The 23,673-nt window shown below is 41.9% G+C and overlaps 2 protein-coding genes across 2 annotated transcripts in view; one reads left to right on the top strand and one right to left on the bottom strand.

The window, feature by feature from the left end:
- The window catches only part of LOC115904889 (complement C4-like), a 41,088-nt gene extending 30,736 nt beyond the window's left edge, over positions 1-10,352 (top strand). The window contains exons 34-41 of the mRNA XM_030950730.1: positions 1,439-1,526; positions 2,131-2,205; positions 2,825-2,933; positions 3,909-3,998; positions 4,373-4,465; positions 5,165-5,248; positions 8,951-9,083; positions 10,214-10,352. Of these exons, the coding sequence (XP_030806590.1) occupies positions 1,439-1,526; positions 2,131-2,205; positions 2,825-2,933; positions 3,909-3,998; positions 4,373-4,465; positions 5,165-5,248; positions 8,951-9,083; positions 10,214-10,352 (811 nt within the window). The remainder of the gene's footprint in view (positions 1-1,438; positions 1,527-2,130; positions 2,206-2,824; positions 2,934-3,908; positions 3,999-4,372; positions 4,466-5,164; positions 5,249-8,950; positions 9,084-10,213) is intronic.
- A 2,030-nt stretch (positions 10,353-12,382) lies between these two features.
- Positions 12,383-23,392, bottom strand: STOML3 (stomatin like 3). Its single transcript, XM_030947076.1, is given in 9 exon segments — positions 12,383-12,583; positions 12,997-13,131; positions 14,114-14,317; positions 15,969-16,051; positions 17,281-17,353; positions 17,970-18,073; positions 20,942-21,193; positions 21,196-21,284; positions 23,388-23,392. Coding segments are annotated over 9 exon segments (1,146 nt in total).
- Between the last annotated feature and the right edge of the window lie 281 nt (positions 23,393-23,673).

Below are 23,673 nucleotides of genomic sequence, written 5' to 3'. Positions count from 1 at the left end.
GTCCACTGCAGATTCTTCCCTATCAAGTTCTGAGGAGTCTCTAAAGCACTTAGCAGGCTAAAAATTTGAAATAAATATTTTATTTAGAAAGGTAAATACAGCTGGAATGCAGCAGTAGCATATTTACAGAGTTTCATCACTTTCTGGAGAGATGCTGTTACTTCCTTTGTGGTCACACTCTGGCCTCATAAAAAAAGAAAGGATGGCTAATACTATCAAGGAGAGAAGACAAATGGGATGTTCTGTTGTGACAAGAAGTTGGCAAGGGCAGAGGTAGGAAAAAATAAACCCTCCTATGCAGCATAACACTGAAACACCTGTCTTTTTTCCCATTTACAGTCTGGCATTGGTCTCAGAAGCACAAATTTGTGTCTCTCCTATCTATTCTAGAGAGGAGCAGGATGGAAGAAGCAGGTTTTGCTCCCCAGTAGAATTTTGGTTTTCCACTGACTTTTGTCAAAGCCTTGAAGACAGTGGTTTTATCTCCTCTTTTAAACAGTGGCATGAACAATAGCAGGGGAGGACTGAAGTCACCCTAATTCCCAATTTTCCCTCTCCCTCATTAAACACATATTCAGTGAATTTTTTACTCACCAAAGCATCATCTTCCCCATTAATTTCTATGTAACATTTATCAGCTAACAGATCCACTGTTCTGCATCACTGTTCTGCTGAGTGTTAGGCTGAGGCTTAGACAATAATGTGAAATTCCTTGTGGTTAAGACATGGGAGAAGGCAAGATTTACATCACTATTCGTCTTCTCTACACTGTGGTGCATCCATTATGGGAAAGGGAGAGTGCCAAAATAAAAAGTTCTTAAGTTCCACGAAGCGCTTGTAAAATATCTCATGTCAAGGCAACTTGTGCAAGTGCAGAACCACTTCATTTTCCAGCAATGACACCTCTTCCTGATTTTTGAGATGGTGAAAGCTGAAAGATTGGAAATCAAATACAGATATTTAGTGGATAATTACAGCAATGAGGATTTTTGCCTTGGACAGCAAAGGTGATACAAATTTGACTTAGTCGGTGAAAATTTTGGATAAATTCATTTCCTATCTCCCCTTTGTAAGTAATAGAAAACAGATACCTTGTCAGTGCTGTTTACCTCCCTGGCTTCAACAATGCTTTTAAGGTGAGATGAACTGTCATTTACAGGTGATATTTTTCTGCCTATCAGCTCTAAGGAAAGCCTATATGAAGATCTCAGGCAAGGCACCTGGGTTTTGGATGACCATTTGACTAGTTTAGATGACTCATTTTACCTCCTGACTCTTAATGAATTAGGCAGCTAATTTTCAAATTAAAATCCACTTAGGAAAGTTAAATGGAGCAGAAAGTTTTGCTTCACCTTTAGCCAGCCTGGGGAGCCAGACTATTCAAAGCAACCTGGCTGTTCAGTGCAGCTGTTCACTGCTGACCATGTCCCTTATAAAGGTCCACAGGTCCCAAAGCACCAAAGATGTCCCTGGTTGATCTCACTCTGCTGAGTGGGTTGGAGCCTGACACAAAGGAACTCGAACAGGTTAGAAGCATACTTTTTATGCAACATTTTATAGAGCCTTTAGAAAATTTTTCTTTCAAAATCTTTCCAAAAATCTACAGAAGAGACATGGGAAAACCAATAGATAGATAGATAGATAGATAGATAGATAGATTTTCACTATTCTCATTCTAATAAAAATATTTGCTGAATATATACAAGAAATGCAAAGCTTGTGGTGAACAGAGTTCAGATTTCTTAGTCCCTTGTAAAAGAAATTAGGGCAAGGCTTAGCAGGGCAGTAATGTGCCCTTATCATATCCTGCTGTCCTGTGACATCCCAGGACAGGGCATCCTGTGCTTGCAGAGCAGAAGGCAAGTAGTCTTTCAGTGGTACTTGGTGGCAGGGCACAGGGACAAGGAGATGGGGCACAGTGCTCTGAAAATGTGGCTTCAGAGTTTGGGGTTCTGGAGCTGGCTTGGTTGAGGGAAGTTTTCTCAGTTTTGTGCTTTCAGGGACAGTCTCTTTTAGGGAGGAAGAAAGAGGGCTGAACAAAGCCAACTAGAATATGGAAGGTGGCAGCAAAGGTATTCCTGTTCTGCTAGGGGTTTGTTCTGATTTGTTTGTTTCTTTGTTTTCCTGCAGTTGGTGACAGCTTCAGACAGGTACATTCAGCACTTTGAGTACAAGGAAGGGAAGGTTTTGCTCTACTTTGGTGAGGTAAGCAAACCCAATGATTTTCTAATCCCTACCATTTCAGATAGCATATAGACTTTTTAAAAATCTAATCATTGCATTTTTCACTTTCCATTCCCTTTCTGTAGTTTTTGTCATTTATTATTATTGAACAGTGGAAAGAACAGGAGGATGGGAACAGAGGAAGGGAAGAAGGGAAATACGCACCTTCATCTTCCACCATTCAATGTCCAAGGAGATGTAGTTCATATTGAAGATTTAGCCTTTGGCCCAAGAAAAAAGAGAAATCCTCTCCCTCTCTAGCCAGAAGGGATGCTTTTCATACATGATAACAAAAGTGTTAACTGGTGGTCCTGTAAATTCCACATGGACATTTTGCATGTCAAGACCAAAATCCAGATAGTGATTAACAAATGTAAACATCAGGGCCCCTAGTCTCTGTGTATTTTTCCCAATATTTTGGATAATGACTCCACCCTACATCCACTTGAATTGCTTCACCTCTGCAGCCAAAGCAGATATCAGTATTAACCCATCTATGCCATCAGAACAACTGTTCAACAACTAGCACAGGCACAAACATTGAGGAATTCACTGAGGAGGAGAGTTTTCTCATCAAAACTGTTCTTCCTTTTTCCTCCAGCTCCCAAGTGGACCAGACCCAGATTGTGTATCATTTGGGGCAAAGCAAATCAATCCCATGGGCTTGGTTCAGCCAGCAAATGCCATCCTTTATGATTTTTACAACCCTGGTAAGGGCACAGAAAAATGATACATAAATGCTTGAAAGAGAGTGTCTCAAAAAAATCCTCCAATCCATAGAAAGTTGATTTTGATGTAGTGTGTGAAACTCCATAATTTTGTTTAGTGGTTAAAAAAAAACAGCTTTGCATAACTGTCTTCCAGTTACTTCAGATAATCTAAACAGAGATCTTCTCAGGAATGGCCTAGTATTGCAAAGGGACTGAAAATGTGAACTTGTACACTCATGAATTTTTAAATCAGATTTACTGAGATCCTGTTTCTCATGGTGCTTTTAAGCATATTTCACTCACATTTTGTTTTGACACGCTGTGTCTTTATGCATCTAAGATAGACCATGTTGGAGGTTTGACTTTTGTAGTGTGCTTGCCAGGGAAAGCAGTCTTGTTCTTCATTCAAAGAAAGGTTAAATGCAAATCATCCCCATTTGCCAAAGTTATGCAAACAATATTTGAAAATTAGGTCAAATCTCTACTTTGCCTTAACAGAGGGATACAAGACAGTTTACACTGGGTTTAAACCACTAACTGACTATTGGTTGATGCTATCTTCTTCTTCTGAAACAGTGCAGTGTTCACTGTTGTTCTGCAGTGTAAAGAGGCTTTTAAGATGGATGGTTTCCAGAAGGAACAGAAAAAAAGGGGGATGCAGGGAGGGAAGAGTACAACTTAAAAAAACAAATACAAACAAATAAAAAGCCCCAACAACAACAACAAAATGCCCAAACAAAAATTATCCAAACTGAACAAAAATACCCTCAAGCTGTTGCCCAGCTGAAAGGTAACACTGTACTCCAGGTGCCTAAGCTGTAGGCCTTTGGGAACTGCTGATGTGCATCTGATCCCTCAGTGCTCTGCTTTCTTTGGACCAGGGAAAAGCTGGGCTGCAAACGTAGTTTGCGCTGTACTGTACAGGCTTTTCCACCTGAGCTCTCCCATATGAGCTGCTTTGTTCCTTGCCCACAGACAGGAGCTGCAGCGTGTTCTACAGCGCTCCCAAGCACAGTGCCATGCTTTCAAAGCTGTGCCACGCCGACGTCTGCCAGTGCGCAGAAGGTAAGGAATGGCTGCAGGAACTGGTCTAACAGAGGATAGTTGGTTACTTCTAGGAACAATTTACATGGGAATTGTTAAGCCCAGAAAGGAACATTAGAATTATCCTAATGTGCAATACAGGACACATTCATCCTCTAGGATGTTCAGTATCAAGTTGATTTTTTCTCAGATATCCAGGATTTTTTGATAGCTAAATGCAATATATATATATTTATACACATGTGTGCGTGTATGTAACCCTCTATCACAGCACTAAGGAAGTTGTTCTGCCATTTTATTATCTGTTGTATTGTTGTGTGACAATGGATGTGTAAACTACATCCATCTACATATCCATGTCTATTGTGTTGTATCACTTATTTTCTTCCTTCCAGGTCCCTGCCCAAAACAAAAATCAACTTTCAGTAAATCATTAGCACAAACCACGCGTGTTAGTTTTGTCTGCTACCAACCTACTGCAGATTATGGTAAGGCATGAAAGACAACTGCTGATTTCAGCATCATTCATTTTAATAAGTATAAACTTATCAAACTTAAACTGTGCCCAGACGTCTCCTGAATTGAGTAGGTTTTCCATATGTGGCCAAGAGGCCACGGAGAAAAAAATGAAGGCATGTGCAGTTTAGTCATCAGGACAGAGAAGCAGGAAATAAAGGCCTCGGAAAGATGCAGCAGGATGCTGGGGGAAGGAATGGTGGACATTATGTTACAGGGTTTAGAAAAAACCCATGGTGCAGTACCACAGTCCACTAAATCTCTCGCGTTACAGGATGTAAATAAGAACAGGGTTTCCATGGCATGCCATAGTTCAGTAGCTCCTTCTGCAGAGCTAGATGAATATTTTTCCCTTTGTTAATTCACCTTTCTGGCCTCTTCTCTAGTTACAAAGTTAGATAAACTACTGAAGGAAAACTGGTTGTGCACCATTGGTAAGTTAGATGCTAACAGGACAGGAAAGAATTAAAACCTAACCACAGAGGAGCTCCCTTGAAAACATACAAAGAAAGGAATACAAGTCTAGAGTCTTCTGATTAATAATTCCATGGTTTGTGAGTAGATGGTACACTGGCCTCTGTTCAGACACTTGTAGAAGCACACCTATTATTCAGTCTTCGGATGCAATTTCATGTTGCCATCTGGCATCACAGAGTTGTTGTCTGTTGCAGCATACGAGGTGGAGATCCTCAGCAGCACAAAGAAGAATGTTTTTGATTACTATGAGGCCAAAATCCACAAGATCCTTAAAGCATGTAAGTATCAAAATGTTTTACTCCTTTCATTCACCTATAGAAAAACTAGGTTGACTAAATGTTAGCCAGCATGAGCCGTGCAGGTGCCTTCTTCAGCCATGGAAAAGTAGGGTCAGATATATTTCTATAGTAGGCTTTCAAGAAGGCTTCTTTATTGCAAGGTTTGTTTGGTGCAGCTGCCTCACTGTGCAGTTAAGCCCTGGGGTAGTTTTTTTGGTTCACATTTCAGATGAAAATAAACCAGAAGACACATTCCAGACTCATTGAGTCCATGGTTACAAACTGGAGCTAGTCTAAGATAAATCCCTCCAAACACATGCAAAGTGTGGGTATTATGTCTTCTGCATCATCAACTATTTTATTTTATAGACTGTTGACAGATCCTTAATTTTTGTTTTGTGGACATAGCCACTGACCTCTCTTCTGATACTAAATGAAGATTTGAAGTACCTATTACTCAACTAATTATTGAGCAATTGCAACTCTTGTGGAACAGACTAAGAGTTGTCCACAGTGACTTGCCTGAGGTCAATAAAGACAGGAAAACTTCTGGAACTTCAATTTAATAACTGTGCTAAAGAAATAGAATGGTTTCTTTGTTTTTAGGCGCAGTGTAAAGGTTTGCACAGCTCTCAGACAATGTCCTTTTGCAAGCCTGCCATCCCAGCTGCCCCCATGTGAACTTGATCAGCAGCATCAGAGAGCACTGATACTCCTCAGAGTAATTTCTGGGGAAGCTATCAGGTGACACACCAGACTTCAGTTGCTGTGGTATCATGTGGTCACCAGTTTTGACTTTGGCAGCCAGAGATTGCCTTTAAAAAGGAACTTCAAAGGTTTTGAAATCTTCCCTCTCTGCAACAGAATAATTAACTCACTCCATCAATCTTTGCTCAGGGGCCTGGCAATGTCACCCAGTACTCTCTGGCACAAAACTTGTGATCTGTGCCCAATGTTCAGTAAAATAAACAAGTAAAATAAGGTCCATGCTTCCTGAATCCAGAGGGAGCATTGACATACCCAGGGCTTTCCTTATGGAGGGAAATAGTAATGTACTTAGTGGTCAAAATACTGATAGTAGGAGATTATGGTATCCCAATGGAAAGTTTTATTAATGTCTTGAAAATACCTACAGCATTTAAAGGCTTTAGGGCTCTGGGTCCAAATGCATTTGTACTCACAGTTTGCAGGAAAGCAGTGGAAAGATTTTGGGTTTTGGTGGCTGAGAGAAATATCCTTTGAATGTGAAGTTGAAGTGAAAGGATGTCTTGTATTCCCACATACTTGATAATTCTTTTTGGATTGTGCTGTCAGATGCAGCTTCTGAGCATCAGAAAGCTTTCAGCACATTTGGGAAAGGCTGGCAGGAGGTACAAAGATATATGAGGATGAAGAAAAAGCTAGGTGTTGCACCCAAATCAGCCTGTGACTGCGCCAGTGTTACTATCTCTTGGATTCTCTGCAGCTCTTTTGAGTGAGGTTAGCCTCTGTTGCCATCACCAAATTTAGATGAGAATTAGTACGGTAAAATCTCATTCTCTGGACCCTGTCATTATTTCCTTAACAACCTTTGATGTAAAGGGTTGTTTCAGAGGGCAGATGGAAATGCTTATTTGTGTTTGGGAGTCAGCAAAATAGAATATTGCAGGTGTGTGCTTCTCAGACTACTTTGGTTATTGAAAGAATTAGTGTATATGTTTTGAATGGCTAACATTTGTGCTGTCCTATGAGCCCTCCAGGAGCCCTTTAGGGGAACAGTATAGCCCATACAAAGAAGAACAGAATCTTTCTTTTCCCTCTTCTTCCCCCCCTGCTGCCCTTTTTAAACATTATTTCCCATTACAGATTCTAAAACTCTAAGTAAATATTTACCTGAAATTCCACTTGGATGCTTTGAAACATAAAATTAACTTTTTTTTTTTTAAATTGGAGATTTAAAATTGGAAATTACATAATAACCACTCAAGGTAATGACTCAAATGCTTATGATCCCACTGTCTGAATTGTATTAGGCCATTTGTGAAGCATATGAACCGAGAAACACCTTGGTAATTTAAGCCATCATCATTTTCTCAAGTAGTTCTGACCCATCTCTGCATTGCATGAACAAAATGAAAATTCAGGACACTATGCAGCACATGAACAGCAAAAAGGTCTTGGGTTATATGAGAAAACCTACAGGACTTATATTGTCTCCAAAAATGCAGATGTATAAGTAACATATATTAAACTGATGGAAGTTTTACCTAGGTGGTAGATAAGGTTCTTAAAGCTAGGTTTCACAGATTAGCAGTCTCTGCCAAATTCTCTGAAATCTAATTAATGTTAGAATATTCTACCACAGTTTTTTGTTCTACTTTTAGGATTTTGATGACTAGTCTTTCCATACTTGTAATATAGTACTCTATACTAGAGCAGATGATGCACACAATTCTGTTAGCTGTGGTGCAATTTATGTGTTATTTAAACTGGTTTAATAATGAATTTTTACAGGAACTTTCAAATTATATTTAGAAAGAGAGTAAGAAATTAGAATATTGCTGTTATTTGCTTTTTTTTTTTTCAAATGGACTTTGAAAACTGTTGTCCTAGTTAAACAACATAGTGTCCTCATGACCTGAGACTGGTCAGATGAATAGGCATCATTTCAGCTCTCATAAGCAGCCACCTCATCTACCTTGGATGCTCACTTCTGTAGTGGACAGTGCAATTCTGAGTTAATAAACTTCTAGGCCAGAATCCAGACCAGAATCTTCTAAGTTACTTTAACATGGAAATCACCAGGGGATTGTCTTGTGTATCAGATTCAGAGTGAAGAGTATAAAGGCTGCATTAGCAAAGTTCAGGTCAGGTGTACTAAGGAGAATGAGATTTTAATACTGCATTGTCGAGCCTCAAAATGTTTGAATTTAGTTTGCTAGCTTTTAAGAGCAGCCTGAACCTGGGCATTCTGAAATGGAAGACAGCATGTTTTCTATTTTCCTTGGCTTTTCCTTCAGACTCTTAGACTTAAGCAAGCTTCATAATGTCTGAAGGGTCCTAAGGTCTATAGGAAAACAACTCCAATAATTACTGCAAACACCAAGACAACCAGCTAAGGTTGGTGGCTTACTTTCTGTCAGGTCACACTAAGGGAAATGTATCCTACCATAGCAGGGCCATTTATTCACTTGACTGTGGTGGTGTTCGCAGGAGTCCCAGGATGAGGGAAGAGATGAGAATCTTGACTCCATGTTTCAGAAGGCTGGTTTATTTTTTTATGATATATATTATATTAAAAGAAAATTATATACTAAAACTAAACTAAAAGAATAGAGAGAAAAGGATTTCATCAGAAGGCTTGCAAAGGAAAGGAATGGAATGATAATAAATTATTGTGACTGCTCACAGCCTTGGCACAGGTGGCTGTCATTGGTCATCAAGTAAAAGTAATTTCACATGCTGGGTAAACAATTCTCCAAATCACATTCCAAAGGAGCAAAACATGGAAAAGCTGAAGCTTCCCAGCTTCTCAGGAGAAAATAGCCTAACAAAAGGATTTTCCAGAAAATATGTCTGTGACATTTGACAAGCCCAATTCCAAAGTGGAATATCACCTTGGCTTAGCAGTGGGACAAATGATCACAGCGGGTTGTGTCCTGTGGCCTACAGTTCTTCTCTGTGCTAGAACAGTTCATGGGGTTTTCTCTTCTTGTCCCACAGCTGCAGATGAAAGCATCCAAGTGGGTGAGCACCGACAGTTCCTGTCACGCTCCATGTGCCAGTTAAACATTGTCCCTGGCAAACGCTACCTACTCATGGGGAGAGACGGGCAAACTGTGGATTGCAACAACAAGTAAGTGCAAAATGGTCTCTGGGCAGCAGCAGCTGATGTCATGGACCATAAACCCAGAGGATACAATCTATTAGAATATCTCTAGAAAGTAAAGGCAGCACCAAATTTCTCAGGGAATGATTCTGCTGGATTTACTAAAGTGCAAAGTGTTCCGCTCCATAGGCAAAAGCAGAGCTCTGGGGATGAGCTGAGCCACCTAAATCTATTGACTCATGGATCTGTAGTTCCCAGACTTCTCAGGATCAAACCTGGCCCTGGTACCCCTGGGTTAAAAAATCACAGCTGGAAAAAGAGAATGGGAAAAGCTACCCAGTCCATCTACTGCAGATGCCTTAAACAGCTCCCGTGTTTGCAGAAGAAATGTGTGGGACCCTGACTAAGAGCAGCTCCCAAGGTTGCTCTTACACCATGCATGCGAGTAGCATATTCTTGCTATTTCTCTCTGTCACACTTTAATGAAAAAAAGGGAATTTATCTGAGTGGGAATTTAGTATGACACTATCAAATATTCAGGAAGAAAGACATCATAAATGTTTCATTTCCCTGCACAGAACTGGACAAAGGTAATGCCTCTGAAAGCTTCTAGGGAGGAGATCTCCATCAAGCTGTGAGCACCTCTTCCTAAAACCTTAAAAAGTCTCATTCCCATCTCTATATGATGCCAGAGTGCCTAGGTCAGTGGCCTGCTTCAAAAGAAGCCTGATAGAGACTGGGGTGTTCCAGCAGAGGTTTAATCTCCAAAGTCTTCTCCAGCTAATGAAATACTGGAAACTACACTGCTTCTCATTGGTATCCTCTGTTGGAACTAAACTTCCCCTCACTGTCCCACTGGGGCACACTTGGGCCTTTTGTGTCATTCTGGAAACTCTAACAGAAACTTAGCGCAAGCTTACCTGACATACTCAAAACACAAGTACAGCCAGGTCTGTCCCAGCTTGGCACTGACACATCCCAGACTTTGTTCAAAGCTCAGTTAACCTGCTGGAGAAGGCAAGCTTCTTGGCTAGTATAACTAGCTTGATTTCAGAGATGCCTCTCTGGAGGGATGAGTTGCTCAGGGATTACACTTTCTCATTGCTCCACGTCAGGAATAATGACTGACCTTCTCTGCCTGTCCCATTTTCCCTCAGGATGCAATACTTGCTTGATGCACAAGCCTGGGTGGAGAAAATCCCGGAGGGCAGTGAGTGCCGCAGCACTCTGCGCCGGCAGAGCTGTGCTCACCTGCAGGACTTCCTGAGCACCTCTGACAGCCTGTGCCATGTCTGAACAATGGCTCTGACCCCCGCATCTCTCTGTGACTGCAGCTCACCTTCTGCCAGAATTCTTCCTGCAAAGCCTGTGCATCCCAGTGGCACCTGAAACATGGCAGGGCTGCTTCCATTGCTGTTTCACTGATTGGGGTGTGAAACACCCTCCTGTGGGTGTGTGTGTGGGTAATACAATAAAAATGCTGTTCCTCTACTGGTTACTGTGCTTATTGTACCTGACACTGGGGAAGAGAGAGCAGGAGTTTGTGTCTCCTTGAGGTATCCTACAACAGTGCAATTATCCTGTGGAGAGTCAAAAGAAAAACACATTGTGCATTGCCTGAATAATTCCTGTAGTTCTGGGCAAGGAGAAAATATTTTTAAAAAGACCAAGACATTTTCATGAGTCAAAAAGAAAACCGGGTCTTCATGGGCTTGCCTGTGTTACACTGCTGCTGAAAGAGAAGAGATACCAACTCATGCTTCAACACATCAGCTGGTTTCTGGCTGTAATTGTGAGTCCTGCTGACCCCGTGGCTGGACTCCATACACTTCTAAAGCTGGAACTAGGAGTGGTACACTGAGCATGCCCTGTGCTGGGCACTTCCACAGGGAGTCTTCCACAGGTTTGTTAGGCTGGTAGCTCATTGAGGACGCAGAATTGCTTTTAATTGCACTCGGTTCCCACATGTCTTTCAAGCTTTTCTTTTTCTTGAAATTAACTCAAAACTGCTCTTTTCTTGGGATAAGAAAAAGTCTGTGGAAAATGTTTTGGTAACGCTAATAAGCAGATGACTTTCAAACACAGGTTTTGCTTCTTTAGCTTGCCAGAAAAATGCCATTTGGCAGTCATGTCTGAAGCAAAGAACTGAGTAGGTTACCATCCTCAGATGCTCATACCACTATCTGTGCCAGCAGCTACTGAGCACAAACATTTGCCACCTGGACTGCTTGTGCTGCACTGCAGTAAAAATAAGAAGGGACTGTGTCAATGATACGATAATTAGTAGGTCCATGCTGAGCTGGTTAATTTGGAGTCAAATGATGCTACTGATAGAAAGGGCAACAGTGATGCTCATGTGGCCAAGGCATTACACTGCAGCAGCACCTACCAAAACAGCTCCATCGCCAGAAATTTCAGATTCACAGAAGACAGTTCATTGCTTTGTGCCTGAACTCAGAACTGAACAGCTATCTTTGAAGTCTGCAAACTCAAACTTAGCATCAGCTGGACCTGGATATGAGCAACATCTTCCTCTCAGCTGCCAAGCATTGCATGGATGGAGGGTAAGGAAGGCTCATTTCAGGAAAACCTCAATGACTGCTTCATGACATATGTAAAGGAAGATAAGAAACCTACTGAAGGTGTAAGACAGACACTTAAATTGACAGAGGACCTCAAGCTTTTCCCCAGCTTTCACATTTATGAAATGTGCTTGTAATACCTGGTCGTACATTCTCTTTATTACACAGCTTATATAAATGTCAGTGATATGGCAAAATACAGCTGAGGTCAGTAAAGCAAGTACTAATTTCTGTTAATATAAGATAAAGAATAGGTTTTTGCACTGACATACCCATTATCCAGTATTTCTGCCAATATTTATGAAAGAATACCTCTCAGGTTAAGAGCCAAATCCTTCCTTTCCGCTCCCCAAGGCTTGAGTTAAAAACCAATGTCTGACCCTTCTGCTGTGTGGAGTATACCAACAGCTCAGAGGTTCTTGCCTGGCAAACAAATCACCAAATAATTGCAACACTCAAGACTGTAAACTGTGGTGAAAGCATCTTTAAAATTTTATATCAGATCTAACATACATTTTACATATTTTCTTCCATTTTACTTGCAGGTGAGTCTAAGCTGGAACTGATTAGTGTCTGAACTTTTAAAATGCAGTCTCAATGTGGGAGCTGTGTGTGACTATTAAAGTTATTTTGGGGGCAGAGGTAACAAACATGATTCTACTTTAACTCTGCCAATTGGGACCCCTTTGCTTCCTAGGAAAACCTTTAAATATCTCTGGCCTAGGATCTAGCATAGAGCAATCTCTATCTCCCTGTACGTTTCTGCCCCAAACTCCCAAACATATTCATCGGGAGAGGGAAGACAATGGTGGAATTATTCTGTGCTGCCACAGCTGTTAATGTTTTCAGGTAACGCAGTGGCAGACCTGCTGCAGACTCAGACAGCACCATGGAGGCCCTCTGGAGAGCTTTGGAAGCATTCATTTCTCCTTCAGCTGCCACAACCTGCAAAGTAACAGAAATGGAAATGGCATGGAAACGCTGCCCATAGTGGTGAAAATCCAGCTTTATAATGAAAAGAAAACCAACTAGCTTGGATTCCTGGAACCATAGGACAAGAGGAAATGGCCTTCAAGTTGCCCCAGGGGAGGTTCCCATTAAATATTAGGAAAAAAATTAGGTTGTCAATTGTTGGAAGACAATGCCCAGAGAGGTGGTGGAGTCATTAACCCTGACGGTCATTTAAGAGGTATGTAGATGTGGTGCTTAGGGACTTGGTTTAGTGGTGGACTCCACGGTGTTGGGTTTAAGGGTTCGATTTGCTGATCTGAGAGGTTTTGTTCACACTAAACAATTCTGTGGTTCTATGACAAGGAAATGAAAGCCTGGAGGTGGGTGTCAGCTGTCGTGGGTCTCACCTTAGCTTTTTTCTCTTGAGCAGCCTCTGCTTCAGCTGCCATTGCCCTCTGCATGGCCATGGGGATCCGGATGTCTTTGATCTCCACACGAGCCACTTTGACTCCCCACTGCTCCGTGGCACTGTCAAGGGTAGCCTTGGGGACAAACAACACACCAGGAAGAGCACAGTGCTGGCAGACGGAAAGCCACGTGGTGTACGCTGCTTGGACAGGACAGGGCAAACCACACAGCAGAAAGAGGAATGCTCCAGGGGCACCAGCACCCAGCATAGTATGTGCACAGTGGCACAGTGGGTGCCACAGCCTCAGGAAACACCTGCTGGTCAAAACCAGTGTCTCCTGTGGGGCTGCTCTCCTGCCTCCTAAATTATGATCCCCATCCTCTCCTTAGGTGGGCAGTTACTAAGCTTCTCCCTTTTACAAAGAAACACTACTAAGTTCCTTAAACAGCACAACACCATAAAAGCGCACTATGGGTGAGACACAAGACAGCCCTGCAACCCTGGCAAACTCATCTGGGCTCTGGCTCCTGGGCACTCCTACAATCCATACCACCACCATGACCCTGTCTCTGCATGGCCACTCCCCTGGCTGCAGAAGGTACAGTCTCTCTTTGGTCTGACTATGCCTTGTCTCTGACTGAAATTAGTGAATTGGGTATTGGATTTTTCCTCTTCTCTCTCCCTGGCTGCCAAATCAAAAAAGAAACCAGATGGCACTTAAAAGCATACACCAACTCAATTTTGTGCTCTTAGTTGTAATGACAAGAGATACAAGTCTTGCCTCAATCAAGGGTCTGCTCAAGACAGAGTTTCCCCTGAGCAGGGGCTCTCTTTCTCCATGTTTGCAGCTGCCTCTGTGCAAGGGCTAAGCTCATTTTTTTTAATCACTGGATAATTGCAGAATTTTAATTGCTTTTTGATAGAGATAACTTGGCTACAAGAGGCTGCGGAAATACCTTTAGAATAACTCTGACTCTAAGCAATGAGATGTATAATTGAAAAAAAATCATAAAGGATTTTGTTATCCTTGTTGAAATAAAAAAGAGAGATTATTTCTAATTTGCTACTCCCCAGAAGACATCTCTATGCTTATGAATTTTGAGTGCCAGATTTACCTGGATACTGTGTGCAATCTCCTCACGACCTGCCAGCAGCTGAGCCAAGCTCTGTGTACCCAGAACGTTTCTCAGGGCTGTCTGTGCCAGAAGCAAGGTGGCAGAGTGGACATCAGCGACGTTGGCAACAGCACTGACAGCGCTGTGGATCCTGTAGTGCACCACCCCATCCACCTGGGCAGTAACAGCATCCCTCGTGAGAATCTGCATTGGAGAAATGCACACAGTCACAGAAAGATCCAACAACACATCCTTTCCCTGGGAAGGATTTTTTATTCTTTTAACCCTTAGTGAGTTAAAGGCGCTGATAATTTAAAGAAACTAAGATTTTTTTCTTGATTTCTTTGTCATTCCCCCAATAAATTCAAGAAATTACTTCAAGACAGCTGTCCAGCATCAACAACGTTTAAACTGCGGGAGAAATGCTTTACATACCCTCTCAGTAACTGCTTCAATTGTAAGTGAATCTCATAATTTGAATTAACTTCTTTTGCAATAATAAATGATGTCTGTCCTCTTCCTTTTTTGTAGAAAGATTCATTAATGAGTTTATACATTTCATGCAGCTTGGAAGATCTGTGCTACTTCTCCTAAACAATGTATTTGTAAGAAACACATTAAAACAAAAAGTGCAAGAAATTGTGAGAAGAAACTGAAAGAAATATTTAAGCATTCATAGAAGAGTTGCCATTTTTTGTCAGACAATCTTCTTGTGCCTCAGAAGGCAGCTGGTCTCAGTGGAGAATTGATGATGCTCCACCATCACTTCCCTGCTCAGCATCTTTTGCCTGCAAGGGGATGCTTCACAAAAACCCTGCCAAATGCTGCAGGAGCCTGGCCAAAAGCTGCTAAGCCTTATACAATACAAGTTCTGCAACCATCTTCTTTCCAGCCTCACATTTTGGGGGAGCCATTTTTCATTTCACACCACACACCCCTGCACCCTGTACTCTGAGAAAAGGCTCTTTCTGTTTACAAAAAGATAAGAGCCAAAAAAACATCTCCTGGGGAACACAGCAGGAAATTCTGGGGGCCCAAAGGGTCTTGGAGCTGCTTCTTCCCCCTCTGCTCTTAGTTTAATGAAGGGGATAGCAGTGTCAACTCTGTAAGCAGAAGAATTTTTCTGCCATGGGGCTGAGGTCAAAATTTGCCAACAAAATGCCTGAAGATATATCCTATTTGGATGTATCTTGCTTTCTCCATCCATTCCTGCTTGGACCTGAGTTTTGTGGAAGGTTGTCTGCTAATTCCTGCTAATTTAATGGGATTAGTTACCCCTGGGTAATTTGCCTTTCCAGACACATGTAGAAGGCTCTTTTGAATGGTAAGCTACATGGCAGATCCAATTTATTAGGACATTAATTTGCAACTGGGAATTTTGTAACTCATTCCTCTCTTGTCCTCCCTGTCTCACATTCACGCTTCTAACTCCCTTCCTTTATTTTTGAAATCACAGTTCTGAACATCAGCTTGACCTGCAATGATGCATCTGCAGAATTTCGTTAGGAGAATCATGGAATGGTTTGGGTTGGAAGGGACCTTAAAGACGATTCAGTTCCAACCCACCTCCCATGGGCAGGGACACCTTTCCCTAGACCAGGTTGTTCAGAGCCCTCTCCAACCTGGCCTCGAACACTCCCAGGGATGGGGCACCCATAACGTCTTTGGGCAAGAAGTTGTGTTGTAAGCAGCTTGAAATGCAGAAGATACAGCAGAAAAGCAAAGTTCCATATGGTAGCTAAGTTCCATATGGTAGCTCAGTGTGGCAAAATTACAAAACATGCATTACTTTTGATTGTGCCATGAATCTGCTGCATCTTTTGTTCTTGTCTTAGATGGCTGCTAGAGAAGTTACCTCTTGTGGAGGAATCTTACAGGCAACCGTCCTCAGATCAACCTTGATAAATGTATCTGTACATGGAAGTACAAGGATCATTCCTGAAAAATAAAAATTATTAGATGAAACACCTCTGAAACTAAAGTCCAGATCCAGGTACTCTAGAGAAAAACAGATGGAAATACCCACAGGATTTGGAATAACACTCTGCCTTACCACTGCAGCTGTCCTTTCTGCTTACAAGACATGACAACAGTGATGTTTTGCATTTTCAAATAAGAGAGGGAAGTGCAGATATCTGCAAATAATGTGAAGTCATTAGAGCTTAATGACGTAGGACTCTTGTCTGGAAATGGGCAGCTTGAAGCTCTTGTCTGAAGTCTGCCATGAGACTTCTGGCAAAAATTCTTTCACTGCCTTTAACTTTCACTTTTTAAATCACAAGCCATATATGGCTCAGTATGTGTCCTCAGGAAAGACATCACCCAGGTGATTCCTGCACCACATGAGGAACACTGTCCCAAGGCATGACAAATCCTGTGAAGGAGTCTCCACTCTCCTTCACTGGAGAGGGAGACTTGACAAAACTTCCAATCTTCTATTGTAACCTCAGCACCTTGCTTTGGGGCCCAGGGCCACACAGGAGAGCCCTTCACCAGGCCTAGCTGCTCTTTGGACCACATGACTACTATTCAAGAGGAAAGACAGTACCTGAAAAGGACTTTTTCCTGTTATTTCAACTTCCAGTTTGCCCATTTCATTGCCCAGAGGTGGTAACTGCACCAATGCAGACTCCTCATGTGGCTGGGTTTGGTTTGTGATTTGTAAGTTGGTCCTAGGGAAAAGCCTTGGTATAACTGCTGAGTGTCCCTGCCCTGACACATTCAGCATTTTCAGGGCAGAGGACAGCTAAGGAGCTGGCAGCAACAAGCTGTGTTGGAAGTGAGGTGCAAGGAAAGAGGCCACAGTCACTCAAAAATGACTGCGGTAGACCTGAATCCTGCATTTAAACCTCCCTGCAGTCCCCTGACAGTGTGTGCAGCATGAACTCATCCTTCTGTTGTCCAAATTGCTCAGCAGCAAACTCACACCTGGTAGCAAGGTACTCAAACTTCTGTGCTATGACAGGAGGGTGGCTGTATCTTCTCCTGAGAAAAATAAATGGGTAAGAAAGATAAAGAAACTGCAGCAGAGGAGACCTTCTCATTCCCCTCTATGCTATGAAGAAGGATTTCATGGAACCTCTGCAATTCTCTATGTGGTCTGAGTGCATTGTAATAACATAAACAAACCCAGAGGACTTTAACAGAGAAAAACTGCATGCACTCACCTGGTCCCTTTGCTTTCTTAGACAGGATACGTCCCAGACGAAATACAACAGCACGTTCATATTCTCTGACAACCTAGGAAAATATTTTAAATTTAGAATTTAACAACTAATTCTATTTTCATTCCCTGGTCCTTAAATGTTTGGCACCCATATTAAATGTGAAGAAAGTACAAATAATATAGGAAGCAACAAAGCTGCAAATCACTTTCTTCACGTCTTCTACTTGACTCATGATTTGCTGGAAAAACTCAGCCCCTGCTGATGGAAACAGGTTACAAAACAGATCACACATGAAAGAATTAACAGTGATGTAAAAAGGACACCCCAGAGCTCTCTCAACATCAGCAGCACACTCAGAGGAGTTGTAGGCAAAGGGGCTCTCACCTCAGGTCATCTAAACCATCACTTAGTGCATCATGACTACTGAAGGCCTGGCATCCAACTGATGTTTAACTGGAAGTTTAACTGATGATGAATATTGGGACTGGAAGAAATTAAGTGAGGAAGTTCAACATAGAACTTTTGTGAAAGGACCTTTGTGGATCTCATTTCCAGAGCACATCTTTGCTACAAACGCTTATGATTCCCAAAATCTGAATGTGAGGAACCTTTTCTAAACTAAATCAGTAAAAAAGTAACAGCATGGATAATAGAGCATTCTCCATGTGCCACAAATCCTGCTAGCTTACCTTGATACATGCCCAGATGGAAATAGGAAAGGTAATAAGCACCAGGAGGAATGAAAGTGAAACCAGGATCCAGCCACAGACACCAATTCCTTCCTGCCTGTCAGCTGCAAAAAATATAAGGAAAAAGAGCAATGAATGCAAAATTTGAGAAGTTATCCCAGGGATGTACATCTAGCCCAGCTGCAGTTATATGGGACCACAAAGTCCACAGAAACTCACTCCCTCTTCCTCTTTCCAAAGAAAGCCATAAAACACCTAACCGAACATTCAGCTTTATGGCCCGTCAGCGCAGAAAATTAAAAAAGGCTCAGGAAATACATTTTTGCAACAGGAAAAAAGAGGAAAATGAAAGATATTACCAAAGCTGGGGGCTGTGAAGGAGAAATAAATGAATAGGTGAAACCATGAGAATGAAACTGTTGGATGAGCCAAAGGGTTTAGTTTGTGTGAAACAAGTAGCAAGGTAAATGAGGGAAAGTCCTGCTTTCTTCAGATGGACATTTTGAGGAATATTCATGGACCAGTCTATCCACTGGACCATAAACTTTAAAATTAGTTCTTGTCAAAATGCATGCCCATGCAGTTTAAGCAGTTGTATTGGTATGTTCTGCTCATCTCATCCCAAAATTTCATTCTAATGAAATAAAACAAATATAAAACTAATTTCATTGTTTTAGTGCCTGAAGGGAAGGTAATAGTAAGTAAGTTATTTCAAAGGGGTAGGGCAGAACTGGAAATTTCTAATACCAAATAAAACTCACATGCAGACAGAAATGAGAAACAGGAAAAAATTCAATTCATACTTTGTAAGAAAAAACCCAGCTTGTCAGGACCCTGAAACAGCAGGAAGCTCCCTGATCTGTAAGGAAGGAGCTGGCAGAGCAGCAGAGCAGGACTGACAGGTTTGTCAGAACATTCCCAGCAACCCCGGGGAAGGAGGACACACAGCACAGCCCTCCTGAAGGCCCTGCCCCTCCTGGGTCCCTGTGCATGGCCGGGCTGTGCCTGCTGCTCTGGTGGCTGCACACCTGGGTGTGACATGTGACATGGGACATCCAGCCCCTGGCTGCTCTGGTGGCTGCACACCTGGGTGTGACATGTGACATGGGACATCCAGCCCCTGGCTGCTCACAGCTTTGCCCATTCTGCTTCTGAGGCCCCTGATGCAGACTGAATTACTCACATGTGAACACATTTGCATTCAGAAGGGCCCGGGTTCAGGTCTCCCTGAGAGCTGGGCACAGAACTGGTGCACCAGGAGCCCAGCTTTCCTCCTCACCCTTCCCAAAAAAACAGCAATTTTAAATCCCTGGTTGTTTTATGAGGTATCATCAGGCACTATGCAATCAGTGGCAAAATTGATTTGAGGAACTTCCCTAAGGAAATTACTGTGCAAACCTTAAGGCCATATGTATAAAAACAGGATTATTAGGATTTAGTGTGAATATCTTTAACCCTTTCACTGTTATCTGTTCTCCACACAATGTACTTCACATTACACGAGTGCTGTGGCAGGCTACAACAGGTACATAAAGTACAAACAGTCAGGTGTCTTATAATCGGTGGAAAGAGATCAAGGAAAGCAGAATAGGCATCATTCATAATCTTAATTTAATTTGCTCAAATTTCAGATTCTTAATCTGAAATTTGAGCAAATTAAAAATGAAGGGATGTTTTGTTCATCAGAACTCAACGTTTTTACTCCCTCTTAATTTCACATAAATGACGAGCTTACAGAAAATATCTGAAGATCTTTTCTCCAGTGACAAATTTGGTTATGAATAACCTCCTCAAAAGCAATTTTGCGTTGTAGCATCATCTACCATCATCCACCTGAGCCCACTGTGAAGATGCCTGGTGACAATGATGCAATCCAGAGACAGGGGAATAGATGGGAAGAAATGCCAGCACTCAGCAGACTAATATTCAAGCAGCTGAGAAGAGTGAGGGGCAAGATATCACCCCTAACCACCATGGGCAAAAAGCATGCATCCAAAACTTGACAAAGTACAATTGAATCCCTCTCCACAAGAACTGTCCTAGAGATCCTGATGCCAGCTAATAATGTAGGTTACAATTAGAAAAGGAGAACAGGAAAATATGTATTTGAATGAAACTTCTAGCTCCCCCAACCCAACACAGATCTTCTCTAAATACCTCAAAGTTTCAAACCATTTAACCACACAACAAATTAAAGACTCTAGAAAAAAACAATAGTTAAGAACCAGTCACAATGCCATGTATCATTGACCTGGGTTTGCCATTCCTGCATATGGATAATAATAGTGATAACCACCTCTTGATAATAGTCATAATAGTCATAACCAACCTCCCTTGACTCTTTAGTCCAGAGCAAATCAGGAGCTGCAATGCACCACAAAATGTGAGAGCTCATCACTCAGCAGTTGTGGAAAAACTCCAGGGTGATGGAATAAGATTCACTTCATTTTTTTCTTAATGCACTCATTAGGGTACATCACATCACAGACTTGGTAAACAAACTCATTATGTGGGTTTAACACTCGGAAAGCAAATGAAAAACTCAGTGTGGGCAAAAATCTCCCAAGACTCCTACAGCAACAAAAAGATGGAGTAGATTCAGCCTCTTTTGACCACCACGCTTTCTACTTTAACTTTTCTGCTTTCTCCTAAGGGCTGAAAAACTCTTCTGTCTTCCCTAACTAGATCCTATTTTCCTCTCTCCAGTCCATCCCTCCATACAGGAGTGTATCAATAGCTGAATCAGTCTTTTTCATGCATGGGGTCATGTTGGCAGAAGGTAGATGCTGATGCATCCTGGCAGAGCAGCATGAGGCAACTTGCTCTGTCACAGTGGCACATTCTGAGTTTTCATCTACAGTCTATGTCAGACATCAAATGTAGATCAAATGTACCTTTTTTGTTTGATTAATTCTGCTCCTTTTTAATATTATTGAGAAAAAACCCACTCACACACACAAAACAAGACTTACCAATTAGATGTTCTGTATTCATTTTCTTGGGTCTCTCTGTCTGGGGGTCCATCCCCTTAGAGGGAAGCTCTGATCCTCTCATAGATGAGACAGCAGCAAACCTTGAAACTGCAGGGCTTGAGCAAGATGCTGAAGAGGGAGGCAGGACGAGAGAAGGAGAAATCCCCTGTATGAGCGTATTCTGGGAGTTGGTTACCCTGGTGAGGAGAGGATGTTCCCAAACACAAATCTTGTGTCTCTGATGTAGCTGATGGTATTCTGTGGCTGTCCTTTGTCTGGGGCGCACTTGGCCCAGCTGGTCTTAGGCCCCACAAAACACAAGCTGGAAATTATTTCTGTGAATCTGTCACCAGAGATTAAAATACCCACAAAAAAGCCAGGAAGATAAAGCGAGTCCTGTGAGCAACAGCTGAGGTATGGCCTTAAGAAAATGAGGCTCAGGGGAGATCTCAATCCTCTCTACACCTGCCTGAAAGGAGGTTGTAGCAAAGTGAGGATTGGTCTCTACTATCAAGAAACAAGCAACAGTATAAGAATAAAAGGCCTCAAGGTGTGCCAGGGGAGGCTTAGGTTAAATATGAGAAAAAACTTATTTCACCAAAAGAGTTGCCAAACATTGGAACAGGTTACTCAGAGAAGTGGTAGGGTCCCCCTCCCTGGTGGCATTTAAAGAATATGTAGACGTGGCACTTAAGGATGTGCTTTAGCAATGGACTTGGCAGTGCTGGGTTAATGGTTGGACTCAATCCTAAGTGGTCTTTTCCAGCCTATGATGCTATAAAGCCAGAAGGCAGAGATTGCATGCTGCTCCTCTGCTAGTATGGGGCTCAGCTGCTGTTCAGATCTCAAACACCAGCATAATAAACAAACAAAACTCCAGGTGAGGTCTCCAAACTGTGTAGAATAGCTCACCACATCCCTCTTCATACTGTCCATCAGTACAGGCTGAGCCCTTTTAATCTGGATAACCACAAAACCATGGCAGAAGCATTTCAGTTCCCAAGACTTAAAATTGTTCCCCACGTAAGAGTATTTCTCATAAAATATTTTGACAATCAAACTAAGCACAGCATTTCAGGCTAAACCATTTCTGAAGGCTGTAGCAGAAGAGGGCAACCCTCTCAAAGGACAAGGCTGTTGCTTGTTATTTTAATAAAATATGAGAGGTGGCTTTTTTTATATGTAATTTATGAGTTTGATATATATATATCCGCATTAATTACAGGGCTGGTTTTTGTGGGCATCTGTTATCTAGAATATCTGTGAAGATCTGGCTCCAGTTTCATTTCACCCCAGTCCTCCTTCCTGCCAGTAATCACCTTGGCCCCAGATGGGTCATTCAAAGCTGATTGTTCCCCAGAGAATCCTTTTTCAGTCTCACAGAGAGGAAACTACACCCCTGAAACGACATTTTAAATCTCACTGAAAGCCATAAGCACAGCCTGAAAAATCAGGATTATCATGCTTATTGCAATATGCTCCCAAAAATGTGACAATATTCATTTTAGGTCACTTGTAGCATTTTCATCATCATTTGACTTCTAAATGCTGAGCTGTATAATCACACCTCTTCAGGACAGATGCTTACTAGCAGGGTAGCATGTGTAAACATTGACAAGAGAAATGTGGTTTAATTATTTCAGAACCAAAAACATAATATGCAAAACTATCCCAACATTTTATTTTAGTTTAGCAAAACTAAGGTTATTGAAAACAGCTCAATTCTGAACCATTTGAATGCCACAATTTAAACAGCTGTTTATACCATCAGATAAATGAGCAGCACATGCCAAAAGTTAACAGACATATTTGCTCCCTGTTTATTGACAACTCCCTGAGGTGACTGTAAATATAGGTGAGTAAAGCAGATGGTGTTTTGTGTTTGTGTTCAGGAACATCACAATATTTGGGTTTTTTTCATTTTAATGTAAGCTACACTTTTTTCCTCTTTTCAAAATTTTGAAATCAAAGTCAGGGCAATCTTAATGCTTTCTCCTTGGGGCTATTCTGGGGCATGTGGATAACTCATGTCCCAGGTTACTACAGACCACTCAGAGATTAAAACACACAAGAGCTCTGGGGCAAAGCAGTTTACAAGATGCAAGTTCACTGGTACTGAACAGCCTGGAGCAGTCCTGTGACAGAGAGCACAGCCACAAAGACTGAGCTCAAAGTGGCTTCAGCAGAACTTATTCACTTAGAAGCCACATCAATGACTGGTTCAGGCTGCTTGCAGTTCAGCTATTTCTGCAGAGTTTTATATTTGTGATACAGCTAAAGCTTTCAATTTCTATTCCAAAAGCAGTCTGAGGGCTCAGGTCAGGCATGATCAGGTGCTTACCTGTAAGCACATCATTCTCCAACATTCCTCTGCATCAATGGCTACATTTACAAAGGGCACCAGTCCTTTACAATGTCTCTACAATGTCAACTTTCTCCCACTTACCTCATCTTCCAGTTGTAGAGACTTAATTCACAGTCACTTGTAAACAGTGCCAATCCCAAAAGTACAAAAAATAATCAGGCAGTCCCCACATGAGATTTGCAAACAAAGTTGTAGGTTTAAGTTTGTCTTTTTCTGACCTTCTTAGGCCCATAACACTTTCGTTCCCATGCACAGGGCTTTGGCCAGTCTCTATAGATTTCTCAGCTTAGTCTTTTCCTGGCCCCAAGTTCTGCCTACTTGCTTCAGGCTTGGCATTCCCTTTCCCCAGGTCAAAATTAAGGAGACA

The sequence above is a fragment of the Camarhynchus parvulus genome, chromosome 1 (assembly GCF_901933205.1).
Source record: "Camarhynchus parvulus chromosome 1, STF_HiC, whole genome shotgun sequence".
NCBI classification, from domain to species: Eukaryota; Metazoa; Chordata; class Aves; order Passeriformes; family Thraupidae; genus Camarhynchus; species Camarhynchus parvulus.
Note: the sequence above shows the minus strand (reverse complement) of the source record. Positions and strands in the feature narration are given on the sequence as shown.